This window comes from Terrapene carolina, unplaced genomic scaffold (assembly GCF_002925995.2).
Source record: "Terrapene carolina triunguis isolate 2854851 unplaced genomic scaffold, T_m_triunguis-2.0 Scaffold141, whole genome shotgun sequence".
Classification (NCBI taxonomy): domain Eukaryota; kingdom Metazoa; phylum Chordata; order Testudines; family Emydidae; genus Terrapene; species Terrapene triunguis.
In genome coordinates this window covers 7263503-7284668 of record NW_020664492.1, presented here as the reverse complement: position 1 = coordinate 7284668, position 21166 = coordinate 7263503, and the positions used below count along the sequence as shown (strand labels likewise).

General features: G+C 38.0%; 1 protein-coding gene across 1 annotated transcript in view; it reads right to left on the bottom strand.

Moving 5' to 3' along the window:
- LOC112112190 (protein furry homolog) overlaps window positions 1-20919 on the bottom strand; it is a 278522-nt gene extending 257603 nt beyond the window's left edge. Inside the window, exon 1 of the mRNA XM_029911983.1 lies at window positions 20729-20919. Coding sequence (XP_029767843.1) covers window positions 20729-20798 — 70 coding nt within the window. The 5' untranslated portion in view covers window positions 20799-20919. The remainder of the gene's footprint in view (window positions 1-20728) is intronic.
- Between the last annotated feature and the right edge of the window lie 247 nt (window positions 20920-21166).

The following is a 21166-nucleotide window of genomic DNA, read 5'->3' as shown; positions in this document are numbered from 1 at the left end:
TGGTATTCATTTTCAATTGACTTACCGGAACATGGGGGAAGTTCCAGAGGACTGGAGGAAAGCAAATGTGCCACTATTTAAACAAAGTAAATGGGATCAAATGGGTAATAACACGCCTGTCAGCCAGACCCTGATCCCAGACAAAATAATGGAATGGATGATACAGGACTCAATTAATAAAGAGTTAAAGGAGAATAATATATGTCAATCAACATGGGTTTATAGAAAATAGATCTTGTCAAACGAACTTGACATATTTTATTGAAGAGATTACAGATTTGGTTGATAAAGGTAATAGTGCTGAAGAGATAGACTTCTATAAGGCATTTGACCTGATACCACAAGACATATTGATTAAGAAACTAAAATGATACAGATAAATTCTAAATTCTAAAATGATACAGACAAATTCTAGTCTGAATTTTTCTAGCTTCAACTTCCAGCTGTTGGATCTTGTTATGCCTTTATCTGTTAGATTGAAAAGCCTTTTAGTATCAAATTTGTGTTCCTCATGTAGGTACTTATAGATTGTCACTCCTTAACCTTCCCTTTGTTAAACTAAACAGATTGAGTTCCTTAAGTCTTTCACAATAAGGAATGGTTTCTAATCCTTAATTATTCTCATGGCTCTTCTCTGAACCCTTTCCAATTTATCACCGTCCTTCTTGAATTGTGGACACCAGAAATGGACACAGTATTCCAGTAGTGGCCACACCACTCCAAATACAGAGGCAATATAGCTTCTCAACTCCTATTTGATATTTCCCTGTTTATACATCCAATGATCACTCCCCTACCCCTACCCCACCCTGCCAAGTTCTTTTCAGAATCACTGCTTCCCAGGATATACAATTCCCATTTGGTAAGCTTGGCCTTTATTCTTTGTTTCTAGATGTATGACTAGAATTGGGCAAATAATGTGTTTTTTGGTTCACTAGCAATTCTGAAAAGCTGGGGGGGAAATTGGGGTCAAACTGAAAACAATTTTTTAAAAATATTTTCAGCAAATCAAGAAGTTGAAAACATTTCAAGTAGGGTCAAAATGAAATGTTTTGTTTCAACCTAACTCAAAAACGTTTGTTTCAATTTTGGGCGTTTTGACAAAAGCAAAGGAGTATTAGATTCACAAAATGGTTGGGGCTGAAGGGAGGGAGAGAAGAAGGCAGCTTCCCTAATAACTTTTACCCCAGTGGTTAGGGAACTTACCCAGGATTTAGGAGACCCCAATTCAATTCCCACCTTTGCCTGACAGGGAAAAGGGATTGGAACATGGGTCTCCTACCTCTCAGGAGAGTGTCCTTCCCACCAGAATATAGAGATATTCTCACATTCACTGTAGCCCACTGCATGTATATTTGTACACAATAGGAGAGACCTAATTCAGAATACCCTATAGTCTCCCACATCCTGGAACCACTCACCAAGGGGTACTGGTGGATTTTCTATCATTGGAAATTTTAAAATCAAGATTGGATGTTTTTTCTAAAAGGTATGTTCTAGTTCAAACAGGAAATAATTCAGGGAAGTCATATTGCCTGTGTTATACAGGCAGTCTAGATGATCACAATGATCCCTTCTAGCTTTATCATCTATGAACTAGTAGAAAACAACAATGCAGGGAACAAGCCTGCATTGGTATGAGGATGGAACAGATTTCCTAAGTAGGTCTTGCCCATCTCAAATTTCTATATTTCTATAAGAATAAAAATTTCAGAATTTTTGAACAGACATCTTAACTTTGTAGTGCATATCTGAACCTAAATGTGTTTTGAGGTTTGCCCATCACTATTTGATTTTTGTCTTTGTGACCATTATTTTGGAATAATTTCCTACCAAGATGATTTGTTGAACATGCTTTGCCAAATGAGAAGCTGGTTTAAGGATAACTTTGTAAACTACGCTTCTAAGGATTATGAAAAATGGGAGCAGTTAATTGAGATGATTGTGTTTTCATGGCATTTTCTGAGGACGGTGGAGTACAGTATGTTGCCAGAGTCATTCTTAGATACCCTTTATGACTAATCCGTGAAGTGATGAAATCAGCTTTGGAAAAAACTGGTGGTTTTGCTGAGTTTATGAAACAACATTATTAAATCCACTGCATTAGTAATACAAGAAATTATTTTAATACAATACAAATTATTTCAAAGAAACGAATATACAAAACAAGCCAAAATTGTAAATACTTCCCTAAAACAATTTTCCTTTTATGAGGAAAAACCCAAATAAAATATCCACTCATTATATCACATTGAGAAAGGCCATTTGTAGTAGAAACATGATATGCTTCTTTCCTAATTATGTGACTAAGAAATTTGTCTGTATGTAATTTAAATAAAATTTGTTCTATTTTAACTTTTTTTGGCCATAAGAAAACTTTTGTTACAGAGGATTCAAACTCTGTCAATGACACTGTGTTATGTGCGTGAGAGATTATATCCCACTTGTTCCGTTAACCTAAACAAAAATTCTGAAAGAGTGTTGAGTAAAACAGAAGAATTTCAGTCAGGATGCCATTTTACATAACATGCACACACTTGGATTCCCTCGAGAATCTGGAGTGGTTTATAACTCGATTGCTGTCCAGGGGGAAAGTGACAGAGTACAATCAAATGCCTAGACACCTGACACAGAAGGAAGGCAAATCAATACAAAGATTCTGGAGCAGCACCTGGTGTAATAGCAAATTTGGAATGGATTTAGTTTCATACTAGGATGTGTAAGCAAGAAGTGGGTGCATCATGGAGTGATGCTTTCAGCGTATAGGAGGTAGTTGTTTAGCCTTTCTGTTGTACACCCTTAATAGCTGACCATATTCAAGCAGATTGCCTTGCCCCTATTCTAGTGGGCCTAGCACAACACAGCATACAGCTGCCGCTGTATGGGATGAGAAAATTCAGAAGGCAAATGGCTGCTTACAAATAAGTCAATAGGCAATAACCTCTTCATAATGGGTAATTAATGATATCACTAGACAGAAATTAAAAGTTGTACATCATAATATTTACCTTAAAATACATAAATAGTTAAACAAATAGATATGTTGTCAAAAGTGACATTTCAGAGAAATTTAATTAACAATAAACATTAGATGTTGCTTTAGAACACTGGTTATGGGACATCACTTTGCCTCAAGGACCATGACAAACTATATTAGCATAATGGCTTATTATTCCCTGTACCATGTGATCAGTACAATGTGGCATCCCAAAGATAACGATCCGCTTTGGTATGCCACCAGGAGAAAGCATGTACAAAACAGAATGAAGTATGAACCTGAAGTAGCTGAAATGTTGGACACATGTTGCAGATAAAATAATTTATGCAGTGGCTTAATTGTGTACTTTTCTTTGTACAGTGAAGAAAAAAGCTCCAAACATTTGAATATAGTTGTCCCTCTTCTCAGATAACCATCACAAGTAAACTATATTCAGGAAATTTAGTATTTCAAAATGGAACCGGTCAGGGAGAGAGTAACTCATTCTTATTCAGCCCTTCATTCTGGGCTACTGTTTGAATCCCCACATACCCCAGTTCCTATCCAACAAGGCAGACACATGAATTCTTCATGAATGCTGAATTACACCTGCTTCTGGAATGGGTAAGTAGCAGCTTCCAAAGGACACAAAGTAGCCAATGATTAGGGTTGCCCAGGAGCAATACAAATTAAAACCTTTCCTGGACATTCAGACCATCAAAGCTACTGGCTGAAAGTACAGTCTTTAATTCTCTCCGATCAAGGTTCTTGTCTGGCAAAATAAGACATTATTTGGTGAGTTTGGGGGGGAGGCACGTAGGGCGGAAGAGCGGCATTGGTAGCCACATTTAAGCATTAGATAACAAATGAAGGTTTTCCTACAACTTAACCTATGTTTAAGAAAATAAGAATGGCAATACTGGGTCAGACCAATGGTCTATCTAGCCCAGTATCCTAGTGGCCAGTGCCAGGCACTTCAAAGGGAATGAACAGAAGTGGGCAATTTTGAGTGATCCAGTCCATCATCCAGTTCCAGCTTCTGACAGTTGGCTTAGAGATACACGGACCATGGGGTTGTATCCCTGACCATACTGGTTAATAACTACGGATTGACCTGTCCTCCATGAAGTTATATAATTCTTTTTTTTTGAACCCAGTTATACTTTTGTCTTAACAAGATCCCCTGGTAATGAGTTCCACAGGTTGAATGTGCATTGTGTGAAGAAGGCCACCTTTTATTTGTTTTAAACCTGCTGCCTATTAATTTAATTGTGTGACCCCTCGTTCTTGTCTTATGTGAAGGGGTAAACAATACTTCCCTATTCATCATTTTATAGACCTCTATCATATCCCTTATTAGTTGTCTCTTTTCTAAGCTGAACAGTCTCAGTCTTTTTAATCTCTCCTTGTATGAAGCTGTTCCATACCCCTAACCATTTTTGTTGCCCTTCTCTATATCAATTCTAATATATTCCAATCCTAATAGGGTTTTTTTGTGTGTGAAAGGGACAACCAAAACTGCACTCAGATGATATAAAATTACTCAAGATACTTAAATCCAAAGCAGACTGTGAAGAGTTACAAAGGGATCTCACAAAACTGGGTGACTTGGCAACAAAATGAAAGATGAAATTCAATGTTGATAAATGCAAAGTACTGTACTGCACATAGAAAAACATAATCCCAACTATACATACAAAGTGATGGAGTCTAAATTAGATGTTATCACTCAAGAAAGAGCTCTTGGGAGTCTTTGTGGTAGTTCTCTGAAAATATCCATTCGGTGTTCAGCGGCAGTCAAAAAAGCTAACAGAATATTAGGAACCATTAGGAGAGGGATTGATGATAAAACAGAAAATATCATAATGCCACTATTCAAAAGCATGATTCACCCACACCTTGAATACTGAGTACAGTTCTGGTTATGCCATTGCAAAAAAGACATATTAGAATTGGAAAAAGTACAGAGAAGGGCAACAAAAATGATTAGGGGTATGGAACAGCTTCCATATGAGGAGAGATTAAAAAGACTTGGACTTTTAAGCTTGGAAAAGAGATGAATAATGGGGGGATATGAAAGAGATATATAAAATCAAAAATGGTGTGGAGAAAGTGAATAAGGAAGTGTTATTTACTCCTTCTCATAACACAAGAACTAGGAGTCATCCAATGAAATTAATAGGCATCGAGTTTAAAGCAAACAAAAAGTATAAAGGGGTTAAAAAAAGAACTAGATAAGTTCATGGAGGCTAGGTCCATCAATGGCTATTAGCCAAGATGGTCAGGGATGCAACCCCATGATCTGGTTTCCCCAAGCCTCTGACTGCCAGAAGGTGGGAGCAGAGGACAGCAGATAGATCACTTGGTGATTGCTTGTTCTGTTCATTCCCTCTGAAGCACCTAGCATTGGCCACTGTCAGAAGACAGGATATTGGGCTAGATGGACCATTGGTCTGATCCAGTGCGGCCATTCTTATGTTCTTAAAATTCAAGGTGTGGGCATACCATGGATTTACAGAGTGGTATTATGATAATTACTGTGTTATTATCTATCCCTTTTCTGATGATTCCTAGCATTCTATTAGCTTCTTTGCTGCTGCACACTGAGTGGATGTTTTCAGAGCACTATCCACGATGATTCCAAGATTTCTTGACTGGTAACAGCTAATTTAGACCCTATCATTTGATATGTATAGTTGAGATTATTTTTTCCAATGTGCATTACTTTGCATTTATCAACACTGAATTTCATCTGCCATTTTGTTGCCCATCACCCAGTTTAGTGAGATCCCTTAGTAAGTCTTTTCAGTCAGCTTTGAACTTAACTATCTTGAGTAATTTTGTATCTGTAAATTTTTCCACATCACTGTTCATCCCCTTTTCCAGATCATCTATGAATATGTTGAAGAGCTGTGGTCCCTATACAGATTCTTGGGGACCCTGCTATTTACTACTCTCTATTATGAAAAGTGACATTTATTTCTACTCTTTGTTTCCTATCTTTTAAGTAGTTACTGATCCATGAGAGGACCTTCCCTCTTATCCCATGACTGCTTACTTTGCTTAAGAGTCTTTTGTGAGGGACCTTGTCAAAAGCCTTCTGAAAGTCCAAGTACACTGCATCGACTGGACCACGCTTGTCCACATGCTAGCTGACCCCCTCAAAGAATTCTTATGGATCAGTAAGGCATATTTTCTCTTTACAAAAGCCGTCTTGACTCTTCCCCAACATATCATGGTCATCTATGTGTCTGACAGTGGATTACATTTAAACCAGATTATTATGAAAAACACAGAATGTGTTACTTAGCACAAACAAGTATGCTGAGCACTTCACAGGAAATGCATGGAAGATGGATCCTTGACTGAACCAGTTTACAGTATTAGGTCCTGTACGTGAAACTGGATCCATGGAGTCAGACTCCTACCCTGTGCTCATGCAGAGCCTCAATGATACTCTCCACAGGTGCAAGGGTCCACACCTGTAGATCTGACTGCAGGATCACTCGGGGCCTAAATGACTTTAAAGACAACAAAGGATAAAACATAAACCCAGGAGGGGGAGATGTGAGAAAGTTCACAGTTTATGGAAAAGCGATTAAATGGTTCCTCCGCTTAGGCACATGCAGATGCTGGAGGTTCAAAATGTTATTCATTCATTTTTAATTGACATATAAACATGCTTATAGAATCACAGAAATGTAGGGCTGGATGGGACCTCAAGAGGTCATCTTGTCCATCCTTCATCAAGTATACCTAGACCATTCCTGAGAAATGATGGTCTAACCTGTTCTTAAAAACCTCCAATAATGGGGGTTCCACAGCCTCCCAAGGTAAGCTTTTACTAATATCTAAATCTCCCTTGCTGCAGATTTAGGGGACATAGAAAACAATTGACAATAACTCTCTTTATAACAGGTTTCAGAGTAGCAGCAGTGTTAGTCTGTATCCGCAAAAAGAACAGGAGTACTTGTGGCACCTTAGAGACTAACAAATTTATTAGAGCATAAGCTTTCGTGGGCTACAACCCACTTCTTCGGATGCATATTGAGTGAAACATATATTGAGGAGATATATATACACACATACAGAGAGCATGAACAGGTGGGAGTTGTCTTCAGCTGGCTAAAGAAGGAGCCTCTCCACCCCCCCAGGATGCTTGAAGGAAACCGAAACAAAAGACAGTAACTACAGGGGTTGTGAGAGATTGCTGGACCCAGGCTAAAGGGAGATTAGCCTGTGAAAGGGAGCATTCTGGAACTGGTGAGGAACTTATCTGTATTTAGTTTGATTAGGCATAGATTTGCGCATTTTATTTTATTTTGCTTGTGACTTACTTTGTTCTGTCTGTTACTACTTGGAACCACTTAAATCCTACTGTCTGTATTTAATAAAATCACTTTTTATTTAGTAATTTACTCAGAGTATGTATTAATACTTGGGGGAGCAAACAGCTGTGCATATCTCTCTATCAGTGTTATAGAGGGCGAACAATTTATGAGTTTGCCCTGCATAAGCTTTATGCAGGGTAAAACGGATTTATCTGGGTTTAGACCCCATTGGGAGTTGGGCATCTGAGTGCTAAAGACAAGCACACTCCTGTGAGCTGTCTTTGGGTAAACTTGTAGCTTTGGGACAAGTGATTCGGACCCTTGGTCTGTGTTGGAGTCAGACAGGAGTGTCTGACTCAGCAAGACGGGGTGCTGGAGTCCTGAGCTGGCAGGCAAAACAGAAGCAGGGGTAGTCTTGGCACATCGGGTGGCAGCTCCCAAGGGGGTTTCTGTGGTCCAATCTATCTCCCCTTGTAAGTATTCTCACACTTGCTTCTTATCAAACTGTCTGTACTTGGCTATCTTGATTATCACTTCAAAAGTTTTTTTTTTTTCTCTTACTTAATTGGCCTCTCAGAGTTGGTAAGACAACTCCCACCTGTTCATGCTCTCTGTATGTGTGTATATATATCTCCTCAATATATGTTTCACTCAATATGCATCCGAAGAAGTGGGTTGTAGCCCACGAAAGCTTATGCTCTAATAAATTTGTTAGTCTCTAAGGTGCCACAAGTACTCCTGTTCTTCTCTTTATAACAGCTCTTAACATATTTGAAGGCTGTTATCAGGTTCCCCCCTCTCCCACCCACCCACCCCCGTCTTTTTTTCTCAAGACTAAACATGCCCAGATTTTTTTAACCTTTCCTCATAGGTCTGGTTTTCTATACCTTTCATAATTTTTGTTGCTTTCCTCCAGACTTTCTCCAGTTTGTCCACATCTTTCCTAAAGTGTTGTGCCCTAAACTGGACACAATACTTCAGCTGAAGCCTCACCAGTGCTGAATAGAGTGGGACAATTACCTCCAATGTTTTACATATGACATACTCGTTAAGACACCCCAGAATATGAGCCTTTTTTGCAACTGCATCACATAGTTGACTCATATTTAATTTGGGATCTACTGTAACCCCACATTCTTTTCTGTAGTACATTCTAGACAGTTATTCCCCATTTTGTAGTTATGCATTTGATTTTTCCATCCTAAGTGTAGTACTTTTTCACTTTTCTTTACTGAAATCCATTTTGCTGATTTCAGACCAACTCTACATTTTATCAAGAGCCTTTTGAATTCTAATTTTGTCCTCCAAAGTGCTTTCAAATCCTCTCAGCTTGGATTCATCCAAAAATTTTATAAGCATTCTCTCCATTGCATTATCCAACTCATTAATGAAAATGGTGAATAGTACTGGACACACTACTGACCCCCTGAGGGACTCCACTAGATATTTCCCAATTTTGAAAGCGAACCATTGAGTACTCTGAGTATGGTTTCTCAATGAGTTGAGCACCCACCTTGCAGTAATTTCACATAGACTACATTTCCCTAGTTTGCTTATGAGAATGTCATGTGGGACTGTATCAAAAGCCTCACCAAAATCAAGATAAATCACATCTACTGTTTCCTCTCTATCCACTAGGCCAGTAACCAAGGTGGATACACATTTTTAAAAATCGAGATTTTTAAAATTTAAATTAAATATGGGTTTATTTTTTATAAAAGAAACATATTTATAAATAAAAATTGAAATTACAACAACCTATGTTAAGTTCTAAGCTAACTATTATATATTAAAATAATTTAAATTAATTTAAAAAATATTAAGCAGTACATGTTTGCTGTGAAGCCTTAAAGAAAGGCAAACCACTGAACTGGTGGAAGTCACAGGACAAACACCCGGAACCAGGATTTGTTGAAGTGCTAAACCAGCTTTTCACAGTAGATTCTTATTCAGGTACAGAGCAAATATTTTCTTTATTTCAGTTTATTCAACTAGTTCAGCTCAATGACTAGCTCACTCACAGTTGAGAAACCAACTGGGATTTGCCAAAGCATGAAAGCTTGTTTTTCTCTCTCAATCTCTGAATAAAAACCAGGTCTGAGAGGATAAGAGCTACCAGTTCTAAAATCTTGAAGGGCATGATGACCAGCAACAATCAGTTCAATTCACTAATTACAGATAATACTTCTTTTGTCTAATAATTCAGTTAGTTTTAAATTCAAAACTTTTTAATGTATTTGATAAACTTTTTTAATGTATCCAGCACATCGAGTTTTACTTAACTAATAAAAAATTAAAATCCTATTTTTGTGAATTTTAATTTATATCCAAATACAACTTGACACAAATCATAAGTAAAAAATTAATCATATAATAAATAAAAATGCATTGTTCAACATTTTATAACATAATAAAACTGTAAAAATTAAGAATCTGAATAAATGTGGGTTAAGCTACGTATTTGCTTAAATAAATGTATATCAATACAGTGCATCTTCCTGGTTAGCAAAAAGAAGTACCAATTTTGTGTAAAAGCTATATTTACTTGGAAATCAACATGCTTTTTGGTTACCAACCAATGAGAATCAACCTTTCTTTAGGAAAATAACTAAAAGGTACAAATGCAAAACAAGATTAAATTCATTTATTTAAATCAAGGCTTCTTGTTTGCTAATTTAAATCATGATTAAAATTGGTGACTTAAACTGCTTTGATTTAAGTCAATCTACCCTGACAATAACCCGGTGGAAGAGGAAATTAGTTTGCTTTGGCATGGTTTGTTCTTCACAAATCCACAGTTGGTATTGCTTATCACCCTATGATCCTCTAGGTGCTTACAAACTGATTTTTAAAATAATTTGCCTCATTATCTTTCCAGGTATCGAAATTAGGCTGACTATTCTATAATGCCTCTGGTGCCCTTCTCCAGATCTCTGGGACCTCCATGACCATCCTCCATGAGTTCTTGAAGATAATCGCTAATGGTTCCAAGATTGCTTCAGACTCATATTATTATTTTTTAAAAGGTGATGCTACAGAAGTGAGTTTCATAGGAAAAAAATTCCAAACATAAGGCAGAGAGTCACACACACTTTAAAGTTTAACTATACATTGCTTGCATTCTAATTAAGTTTCTAAACATGAAGATATTTTTCAATAAATGTATTTATAGTGATACAGCGGAGAAAATGAAGTTCCTTAGTAATTTTGTGCTAAATAGCCCCCACTATACTGAGTTTTCATCAAGGGGAACAGTGTAAGTTTCTAACAAAGGAAAAAATATTGTGCCCTCTCACAGAGCTGTAACTAGAAGTTGAAGTAATGGCCTAACATGACCTAACATGAAAGGAATAAGTAAGCATAAAAAGAAATCCTCAACTGATCCTTCCTGAAAATGTGTTTATAAACTGTAAGGTTTTGTTTGGCTCAAACCACAAATCAAAGATGGTAAGTTCAATTTTGGAAAAACAACAAAATGTATTTTCCCTGAAATACTGTAACTTAATAGCTGTAGTTTGATTACACACAGTGGGTGAGATTTTAAAAAGCATTCAACATCAGCCTAACTCTGCTCCCACTGAAGTCAATACTTAAACTCTCATTGACCGCAGTGGAAGCAGATTTAGGTGAGTGATGGGCGTCACTGCTTATATTGTCCATTTACATTTCATGAGCATGAGAGGAAGTTGTGGACATTTGTTGAAGAATTTATGGAAAATTATAGTGATAAATTTAATATGCATAATGGATTCAAATTAATATCATACAATTTCATGCTGTTTTAAACAACAGCATGAGTCAGATACAGAACCTAAAAGCTCAGTTTCCATGTTTTCGTTGATTTATGTCAACCTTAATGATAATTAAAGATAGTTTTCGGTATTTAATTAGTAGCGTATAATCTCTTAATATACAGTTTCAGGCCTTCTAACAAAACATTCTAAATGTTGCTTCTATAAAATCATGTAGAAACCCGCATTCAACACAAAATATATCAACTTAAAATGCCTTTATTGACTCACATATTGTAAAAATGTAACATTTATAACAACAATTCTTACCCTAAGGGCCTTGTCAAATTGTGCATTCAGACTTTAAAATGCATGATTTGTAAATCTGACAGGCTTTGAGATGTTTACAAATAATGGTAAAGGAAAGTTCAGCACATGAACTAGCTATGTAGCAACATCTAAGAGCTCCAATGCATGTGAACAACTTTATGAAAGTTGTTGCAAGTTATGCAAACCACATCACATAGGAAAGAAGAATCAACTGCTCCCCTCTTTGGGCATAATTCCACAACATATTTGATTTAAATCAATTGGAGTTGAAGGTGCTCACCACCTTGTAGGATGAGACCCTTTTTTGTAACAAGAAAGTAACTTGTACAATTTTCTAATTATAGATCTCTAGGTGAGCTGGAAATAAAGGTATTAAAATTAGTGTTTACATTACATTTATTTATGTAGCTTTTAAATTAAAAGAGCTATTTATATCATGATTTTGTGACATCTTAACACAATTCCAACATGCCAGCAGTGAGGTGCTTCCACACTACTTCCTTTATGAATACCATTCACCCTAAAACAAGAGAAAATCCTTTACTTGTAATTCTTCTACATTAAGTGTATACAGTTCACATGAGAGCTCTATGGATTTTATGGCTTCTGGCAAATTACTAGTTGGAATTTGCATAGGTCTGCTTGGAGCTCTAAAATCACAGGATGTAGAGATGAATAAAAGATATATTAGGTCATCGAGTCCATCTTCCTTCCAGTACAGGACTGTTCCCTACAACAGTTTTTAATGCATTCACCAGTCTAGTTTTAAATGTTGCAAAAAACAGGGCTTCAATCATTCCACTTCAGAGACAATTCCACAGCCTAATAGATCTCCATGTCAAGAAACTTTTTCTGATATTCAGCCTAAATTTTCAATCACAGAATGTTCTTACTCTTTGTCCAGATTTCTAACTTCTGTATCCCTTTCCCTACCCCATCTTCACTTCCCCCAATTGGAGAATTATCTGCAAATATCATTAATGTCTTTCACTTTCTTCCAAATCACTAAAGATCCTGATGAAGATAAAGTCTAACATTCATCCCTGTAGTACCCCACTGCTCTACTCATACTAATTTGATAAATTATCATCAATAACTACACTTTATGTACAATCCCTTATGCCAGTTTTCAATATAGTACTCATAAAATTAATTTTGAAAATATTGTAAAATACTCAAATTCTTGTGAAATACTCAGATGCTTTACTAAAATCCAAACATACACTCTGCTTTCTTCATCTGCTAATTTCAGAATTCTGTCAAAAAAAGCAATCCAGTTTGCTTGGCCTATCCTAACTTATGAGATAAACTAGCGTTGTGTTATTAGCCTGTACAATGCCTACTTCACTGGGGCCCTGATGTCTCTGTTATGCAGTACCAGTAGAAATAATAATTAATAGAAAAATTATAATCTGGTAAATTCCTTCTTTATAAATGCATGCTATTGCTCATGGTCCCATTAACTCCCAGGGCCCAGGCTTTCAGAATTCCATTTTGACAATCATGGTAATATTATGCACAAGCGATCAATTTGATGCCTAGCAGGCCAACAGCCCATACAATTACCTCAGCAGCACATGCAAATTATGTGTAGGTCTTCCCAGCTGATGGATTTTAATATTCTCCATCACGTCACCTAACAACAGTAATAGTAGGCTGTCATCCTCTATGTGGACAGTGGGCAGGGCCGGATTTAGGGGCAGGTGGCCCAGGCGACTGAGGCTTGGGGGGCACCAGGCTTGAGGTGCTGTTTTTGTTGCTAATGAGAAAAGGGAAAATAAAATGTTTGAAGTAAAATGTAATAAAAAATAAGGTATTCAAAAGTTTAACAAATGGGGTGTGTGTGTGTGGCAAACACGCTCCTTGCCTGGGGTGCCATTTGGTCTAGGGCCAGCCCTGCCAGTGGGCTTCAGCAGAGGAATGGTGAGACTGAAATCTTCCATTTCAGGTTCTGGAGGGGAATGTGCTGTAGTAGACACAAAGCCTTTTGCCTGTCCTCCCAAAGCTTGATTCCTTCTGCTCTGTCCCCTACAAGATGTCCCTGTCCCAGTTCTGTTTCTTCCCCATCTCTTGCTCCTCTATCCAGTCCTATTCTCCTCCCTGATCGAGTCTGCTCTCCACTCTTCAGGCTTTTAATTCCAGTTCTAGTCTCCTTACCGAGCAAAATCCTAGTCTCACCCCTCCAGTCTCTCCAATGCAGCTCATCTTCCCCCCACTCCCAATCTCCTTGCCCAGCCATTGCTAGTTATCACCCCCTACCCCATCTCCATGTCCTCAGTCTCCTTGCCCAGCCAGCCTCAGTTCCCCTCTTCCTGGCTCCTCATCCAACCTTTGTCTCCTTCCCCCATCCCTGCTGGTTCCCAGTCTCAGACTCCCCCCCACAGCTCCTCATCCAATCTCAGACTGCCATCCCCCATTTCCTTCCTTCTAGCTCCTATTCTCCTTGTCCAGCCAGTCCTGGTTTCCCCCTCCTCCTCCATGGTTCCCAGCCCCCATCTCCTTACACAGCCAGTCCGCATTGTCCCACTTCATTCCTTGGCTCCTCGCTACTTCTCCATCTGGCTCCATATCCCAGTCTCTGCTGCCCCACCCAGTTTTGCCATTCCAATCAACTCCCTGCACCCTCCCGAGGTCTGGCTCTAGTCCCCTCTGCATTGAAATCAGCCAGCTTCCTCCTCCATGCTGTCTGGGTCCAGCCAGGTGCGGGCTCTGAGAGCACAGAAGAGAGCCTCCCTGCTTTCAGTTCCAGTGCCTGGTCTTGGCCCGGTCCACAGCTGCCCAGAGCTGCAATTGCAGGGAAAATCCTGCTCAGGCCCAAGCTGCAACGTGCCCAGTGTAGGTGGAAACTTCAGGGAATTTAACTGTAAAGGACTAGCATGTCGTTACTGAGCAAGTGTGAACTGTGATTTTTCAAAGGATAAGCGGCAAAAAAGCCATCCTCTGCCAAATTTCAAGTCCATGATGCAAAGCATGGGAGCACTAGAGCTTCTCAAAGAAAAGGTCACCAGAATTTTTTAACATGGGCAAAACAACACATTTCTCCCTAGCCTTGTTCTCAGAAACAGCTAAACTATTTTGGCTGAAAATTTTGTTCTATTCAATCAAGGGAATTAGTTTAAAAAGAAACAAAAATCTGGATGGACATTCTTACATTTAATTTGTTCCACATAAAAGATTAGGCTCTTTTTTATATCAAGCTCATAGAAAAAACACTATTTCTGGCTGGCTGGCTACGAGATAATGAGAAAGATATAAGTAGAATGATCACTTAATTGTAGTGAAACTCCCAGAATACAGTATTTTTGTCAGGAATCTATAATATGTCAAGTTCCCCTTACATACTTATTTATTGAATGCACAATAATCCAACAAAGCATCTAGTCTCACTGCGAGGCAACTTTGCTAATTTTTTATTATAATAATAAAATTAAAAGTAAAGCCATCAGCAACTCCACAATCACAAATTTTAATCAAGCTGTATCATATTCTCCTTTCTTGGCAAGTAAGTGGAAATGAGGACTGTTTTGTGGGATTATGTCTCAAGTCACAACTCAACAACTCCCCAGTACAGAAGGCAGGACTTTGCTCCTTGCTGCTGGCTACTGTAAACCAGGATAGCCCAAGTAGTTGTATAAATCAATGCTACTTTTTGAGATAATTAGTTGCTGAAAGCCTACAATGTATTCAGAACATTTATCTTAAGATGAGCCTCCTAGACTAGTGATCAAATACCTTTTTGCATGGGCTCCTTATCGGCGTCCACAGAGATCAATGGAGTCTCTAGTGAGTCCTGTGATGTACCTGCAAAATCTACACAATGGCTCTCAGGAAGGCCTTCAGACTAGCCTCCTGCAGTCCAGCCCAAAATCTGTCTCCTGGGAAGACAAAGATGTGACCTTGCTGGCTAAGACACTGCAGCATCACCCCAGAATATGTCAAAAGGCCTGGAGCAGACAACAGTTAACCTATTAGCAGTTCCTCTGATACCAAATGCATCAACATCACTGACCTCTTGGCACAAGCATCAGTAGTGCTCACACACGCTGTTTATTCATGGAGTTCTAAGCAGCCCCAGTGCTAGGACATCTATGTAGTCATTGTTAAGTGGGTGAGAGCAGTCATGCAGCCAATATTGGTCCAGCCATGCTGTCATAACCCATCGGCTTTACCTTTCAGTAAGTGAACCAGAAGGTCGGTGTGAACAGAAGACCCTAGTAGTTCTGGAGTTTAAGGCATATATACATTTAAAGCATATAAGGAAAAGAAAGATGACCCACCAACAGTGCGTGCCTCAACACAAGCTTTGAGGAAGGCTCCAATGCTTCAACTCTTAAGTGAAGACCCATGAGGGTACCGCATCATGACCTTGACTGCAACGAGATGTCACTTCATCTTGACACAATGACGATTGCTCCATGGATGTCATTGCATCACCTTTGGGCCGATTAGGCTAGATCTGCATTGATCCACAATTATTCAATGCTGGGATTTTTAATCCTCCATGGGTACTACCCTATACTCAGCATATCTTGAGGGCTCCTTCCTTTAATGATGGACTTGCACCTGAAAACACAGGGAAGCTGAGTAATGACATAAGAAACCCATCCAGGGCTCTGACACCTTGAGGCTAGAGCACGTCACATACCATGTTATGATCCTCCTCAAGGAAGTACAAGTACTAGCCATTACTGCACTTAACACTGTTGCCCTGTTTCTCCATATATGCATTTACAAAACAACCCACATGGGACAAAAAAGACAACCCCCTCCTCTCCCCTCTGAAAAGGTAAAATAAGAACCTCCAACCAGTAGTGAAAGTTATTTTAAAAACAGATAGGACACAATGTGTCACTGATGCTTAGTACATCAAAGCCTCCCTAGCCAACACGGGTCTTCAAAATAACTTTACATTACAAAAAGAACAGGAGTACTTGTGGCACCTTAGAGACTAACAAATTTATTAGAGCATAAGCTTTCGTGGGCTACAACCCACTTCTTCGGATGCATTACATTACATTTCTTTTTCCTTTTTTAAAAATACAGGACTCTAGTGCAGTGTGATTCCCCTCAGGGCACACTCTCACCAGAGCAAGCCTCCTCAGCTCCAGCGCTTCCTGGATCTGGCCTCAGAGCATTCAGAACCCCTGTTCACACCGTGAGTTCCCCGCAGTGAGTACACCTAGAGAATGGGACACCTAGAGAAGCCTTACACGATCCCCAAAGCAGCCCTGCACCCCACATCCACAGTCAGCAATGACTCTCAACCAGCTTGGAAAACAGAAGTGTTTATTAGTCATCAGGAACACAGCATAGAACAGATCGTGTTAGCAGAGAAATAAGGAACGTTCACCAAAGTCCATCATGAAGTGGGGAAATCCAGAGCCCAGAGCTCTATCCCCGAGTCCCAAAGCAGGAGACTGACCAGCTCCCAGCTGCCCAGCCTTGGTCACGACCTGCTGCCCCACCTCCGTCCTTTTCTCTTTCCCAAGCAAACAGGTCACCTGACCTGTACCTCTCACTTTGTTTTCTAGCACCTCCAGCTGATTGTTGCAGAGGATGGGCCCTAGACATCAATTGCCAGGATACAGAGTGTCAGCCATTGTCTGTGCCCAGGTAGCCAGACATCAGTCACACCTGCCTTCTTGGGGTCTCTGCAATGATCACACACTCTTGTCCCACCACCTAGATACTTGAGTAACACATAGGGAAAACTGAGGCATGCACACAGTATTCAGACAAAACATTAAGAACTTTCCCACTTTGTCACATATACATAGACCTTTCACTTCTACACATCACAAAATGTAGCCCCAACAATAATTAAAATTCAACTTTGAACAAGAAAGGCCTCAGTCTGAATTTAAATTAAATGTATGTATAGAGATAAGGCTCTAACATTCAAAGGCAGAGAATTCCAAAGTCTTATTGACTTGAAAGCAAGTATCATTATTCCTAAATATGTGACCTTTATTATGAAACAATTGTAGTTGCTGAATCAATTCTATGAAAAGGAACAGAAGGAACCAAAATGTTAGCTATGCAAAATATGTCCCATCTATCGTTTTACAATCCATAAAAGCCATCTTAAAATCTATATTTGGGAACAGGAAATCATTGCAAAACAATCTGTACCAGCTCACATAATATTTGAATTGTGGCAAGAGGAAGGAAGCCATTTACCTGCACCATTTTGAATCTCCTACAGAATAGGAAAGGAAGAAAACACTGAATTGCTAGTCTAATATAGAAAGTACAAAAACATGAATTTGTGTTTGGATATTTAATAGTGTACACTTCCTGTAGCCAATAAAAAGATCCCTTATCTACAGATTTTTTTTATTCTCAAAAGATAAGAAGTTAAGAATAAATCCAAGATGTAACAACCAGTTAAAAAGCAAATATTCTACTGACAGACCAGCCTAATATACTGAACCTTCTTGTTACATATACTTTGTTTTAATTTAAATAATTTCTTTAAAAATACAGGGTTTGGGACATGACCACAAAATAAATCTACAAATGATATTCTGATACCCTTGCTCACATTTAGAATTTTAGTCCAGGAGTAGTCCCACTTATTTCAATGGAACTACTCTTGGAGTAAGGTACTATTCAACACGAGTAAGGGTATCAGTATCTGGCCCTTGGTATTTTTATTAATATAATTTTCTAAAATAATAATATGTACTGCTTTTATGAACTACAGCCATTCCTATATGAGAAAAGTGGCAAATGGAAGCAGTGTCAATCCATATATCTGGCAAGTTATAGGAATATTTGCCAGCTTTGTTTGAAATGCAGTCTTTCATATTTAGGGCAAAACTCTGCCTTTAATCCTTAGAGCCACATATGGGGGAATGCAAAGGAATCAACTTGGTGGATGGCTCGAGCCATACCACTGAATGCATCCTTTTGCTGCTCCAAAAAGCAGTTGTATGTGCCCATCTACAACATGCTATTGCCAAGCTGAGCCTAAATATTATGAGCACATAAAATCACCTAAAATAAGTCTCAGCTGATTCCCTCACCTGACCATGGTGTGCCAGTGAACATGATAGATGGGCCCCTTGGCAAGCACTCTGGAATGCCAGGTAGAAATCCTACCTTGCTGCTTCATGAAAGTGTAAAGTAGTATTGCATTTCAGAAGACCTTAGATAGCAAAGTTGGACACTAACACCATTCCATGCAACAGAATGGGTAACTGTGCACTAACCAGTCCATTAAGAAAAAGTTCATGCTCTGTATAAACCTTAATACGCTTCAGCAGGAATGACTGAAAGCACGTTCCTGTGCATGCATGTGGAACCTTAGCAGTAAATTTTAAGCAAGGGTGTTCCATCCACCACTTAACAGAGTTTAATAGAGCCCCAAATCTTTTGAACTCCCCAGAATTTTCTGATTAAATAGCTTATTGTTCAACCACAGAAAATATGTACAATTTCATAAACAGTGTTTCAGACTGCAAGTAGATAGTCTGGCAACAACTTTAAATAAAATTGGATTAACTGACTGGATTTCCTCAATGTTTAATCGAAGTACAGTAGAGAACGCCATTTATCTGTGAAGGAATGGCAGAAAGAGTGATACTGGATATATCAATTTAATTTTTTAAACCAGAGAAAAATACTGAATTTCATTTAAGGACTTCTAATTTCAGTTTAGGAATGCATTAGCTATTTCAAAATATTTTCCTAGGAAAAAAATCTGTGGTATCAGCAATTTAGAAATTAAAAAAATTATATCCATCTTCATAATATTGTAACAGTGTTATGTTCTTACCTCGTATGATTAAAACAATGTAAGGCTAATATCACCTGGCCTTTATTATTATTGTATTTTAAAAAAGAAACAGGATCCATTTATGACAATTTCCCTACCCTCAAAATGATTTATTTTTCTTTCTTTTCATAACACTGACTGTAATTAGTTATGACACCCATTGTTACAACACATACTTTTGTTTCCTTTAATCAATTAATAGTTCAAAAGCAAAATAATACTAAATTCATCATCTAATTCTTATTATGTCATAGATTCTAAATGTAATGAACATATGCAAAATGCTGTAGGATTATAGCAAATCAAGAAATACTGTTTAGGTAACAGTATTATTCCCTAGTGGTTTCACACTTGTGGTAGAAAAACTGATTCAGACAAGCCCTATGGTTGAAATTGACCTGGAAAAAACATGGTTTCTATGGATATCATTTAGAGATGGATATCCTAATACAATACATATTTAGGGTTTTTTTACATTTCTTAACAGGTTATCAGATGTATGTCAGGCACTAACAACGTCTGCAGAGGTATAATTTTATATACTATAGTATCTAACACACCATTTTATTCAGGAGCTATTTAATTATAGATATTGGGATGATGGTTACGTATGCAGTAATGAATCCAAATTGGATTTTTCCAGAGAGACTGTGTTTTATATTTTTAAACTGTTAATGTATTGAGTCTGCCACTACTAACAGTTGCTAATGTGAAAAGAGAATATAACATATATGTATATATTTTAAATAAAAATTCATTCTGTATCAGAAGTAAGAATCTAGAGGCCTGACTCTGATGTGACTATATTTACAACCATTGCCTCTACTTTGAGATCTTATACATCATAATACATTATTATATTACAATGCATTCCTGAAAAATAAGACTGATTGATATACATAGTGATAAATTATTAGCATTATGAATAGAGAAATAATTAAAGAAGACTATAATCTCATTTGTTTACATTTTATAAAGCTTCTGTTTGGATTAGATATACATCCTGATACCTTTTTGATACTAATGTTTCAAACGAGTTTGAATTTAAAGCACAAAGGAAGGGGGGGAAACAAAGCTGTAAGTAAGTACCTAATTATTATTATTTTTTGGCTTTTACAATATTACAGTGATGACTTGCAGATCTGGAACATAAGCAGTCCATTTTTTTGTTCACATGATACAAGGATAAAACAAATACAAAATACTTCAAAACAATGCCACACCCCTCAGATTAAATATCACTTAAAATATTTAGATAAAGCCTGAACAAATCAAACAAACATCTAGGCAGGAGATTCTGTTTTAATGCACTACCTCTGTGCTATTTCAGAGAGCCTGGAAGCAGCCTAACTTGAGAATTCAATCAAGCAAAACCTAGAATAATCTCATTGCCATATTTGCAGTTAATGAAAGCTATTTAAATCTGTGACATTTTTATTTTTATAGAAGATAAAAGCAAAAATTATTTGTTTCACTAATAACACAAACATATAGTAAATTTAAGATTTTATTATTTTGGTTATCCTTACTGTCTACCAATCAATGTACAATATTAAAAGATTACTCTTCTGCTACTCACTATTGCTCCAGGACTTCAGTAAATATTTGATACTGATTTCAAAGAAGCCTGAATCCTGCTGGCTAGCCATGTCTGCTGCATACAAAGAGGCTTCTATAATTCTGAGCAGTTGAAGTGGCAGGTACTATGTATGTAGATGTAACTGTCACCAGTTAGTGATGTAAACGAGGGGTCAGAAGAGGAAATGAAGTCTCTGCAGATCAACTTCTTCCGTGGTAGGTAAGCCCTCATTTAATACAACAACAACAACAACACACCATGAGATGCTCGTCCTCTGCTCCTCCTTCAGGGCTGGTACTTAGCTTTATTTGCTGTATTTTTTCCCCCACCCTGCAGACATTCAATAGGAGCTTTCATGTACTCCATTCCACAATGAATCAGATTTTTGCAGCTTTTCCATAGGCTCCGTTTAATACATGTACTGTACCAAAGCAGCTG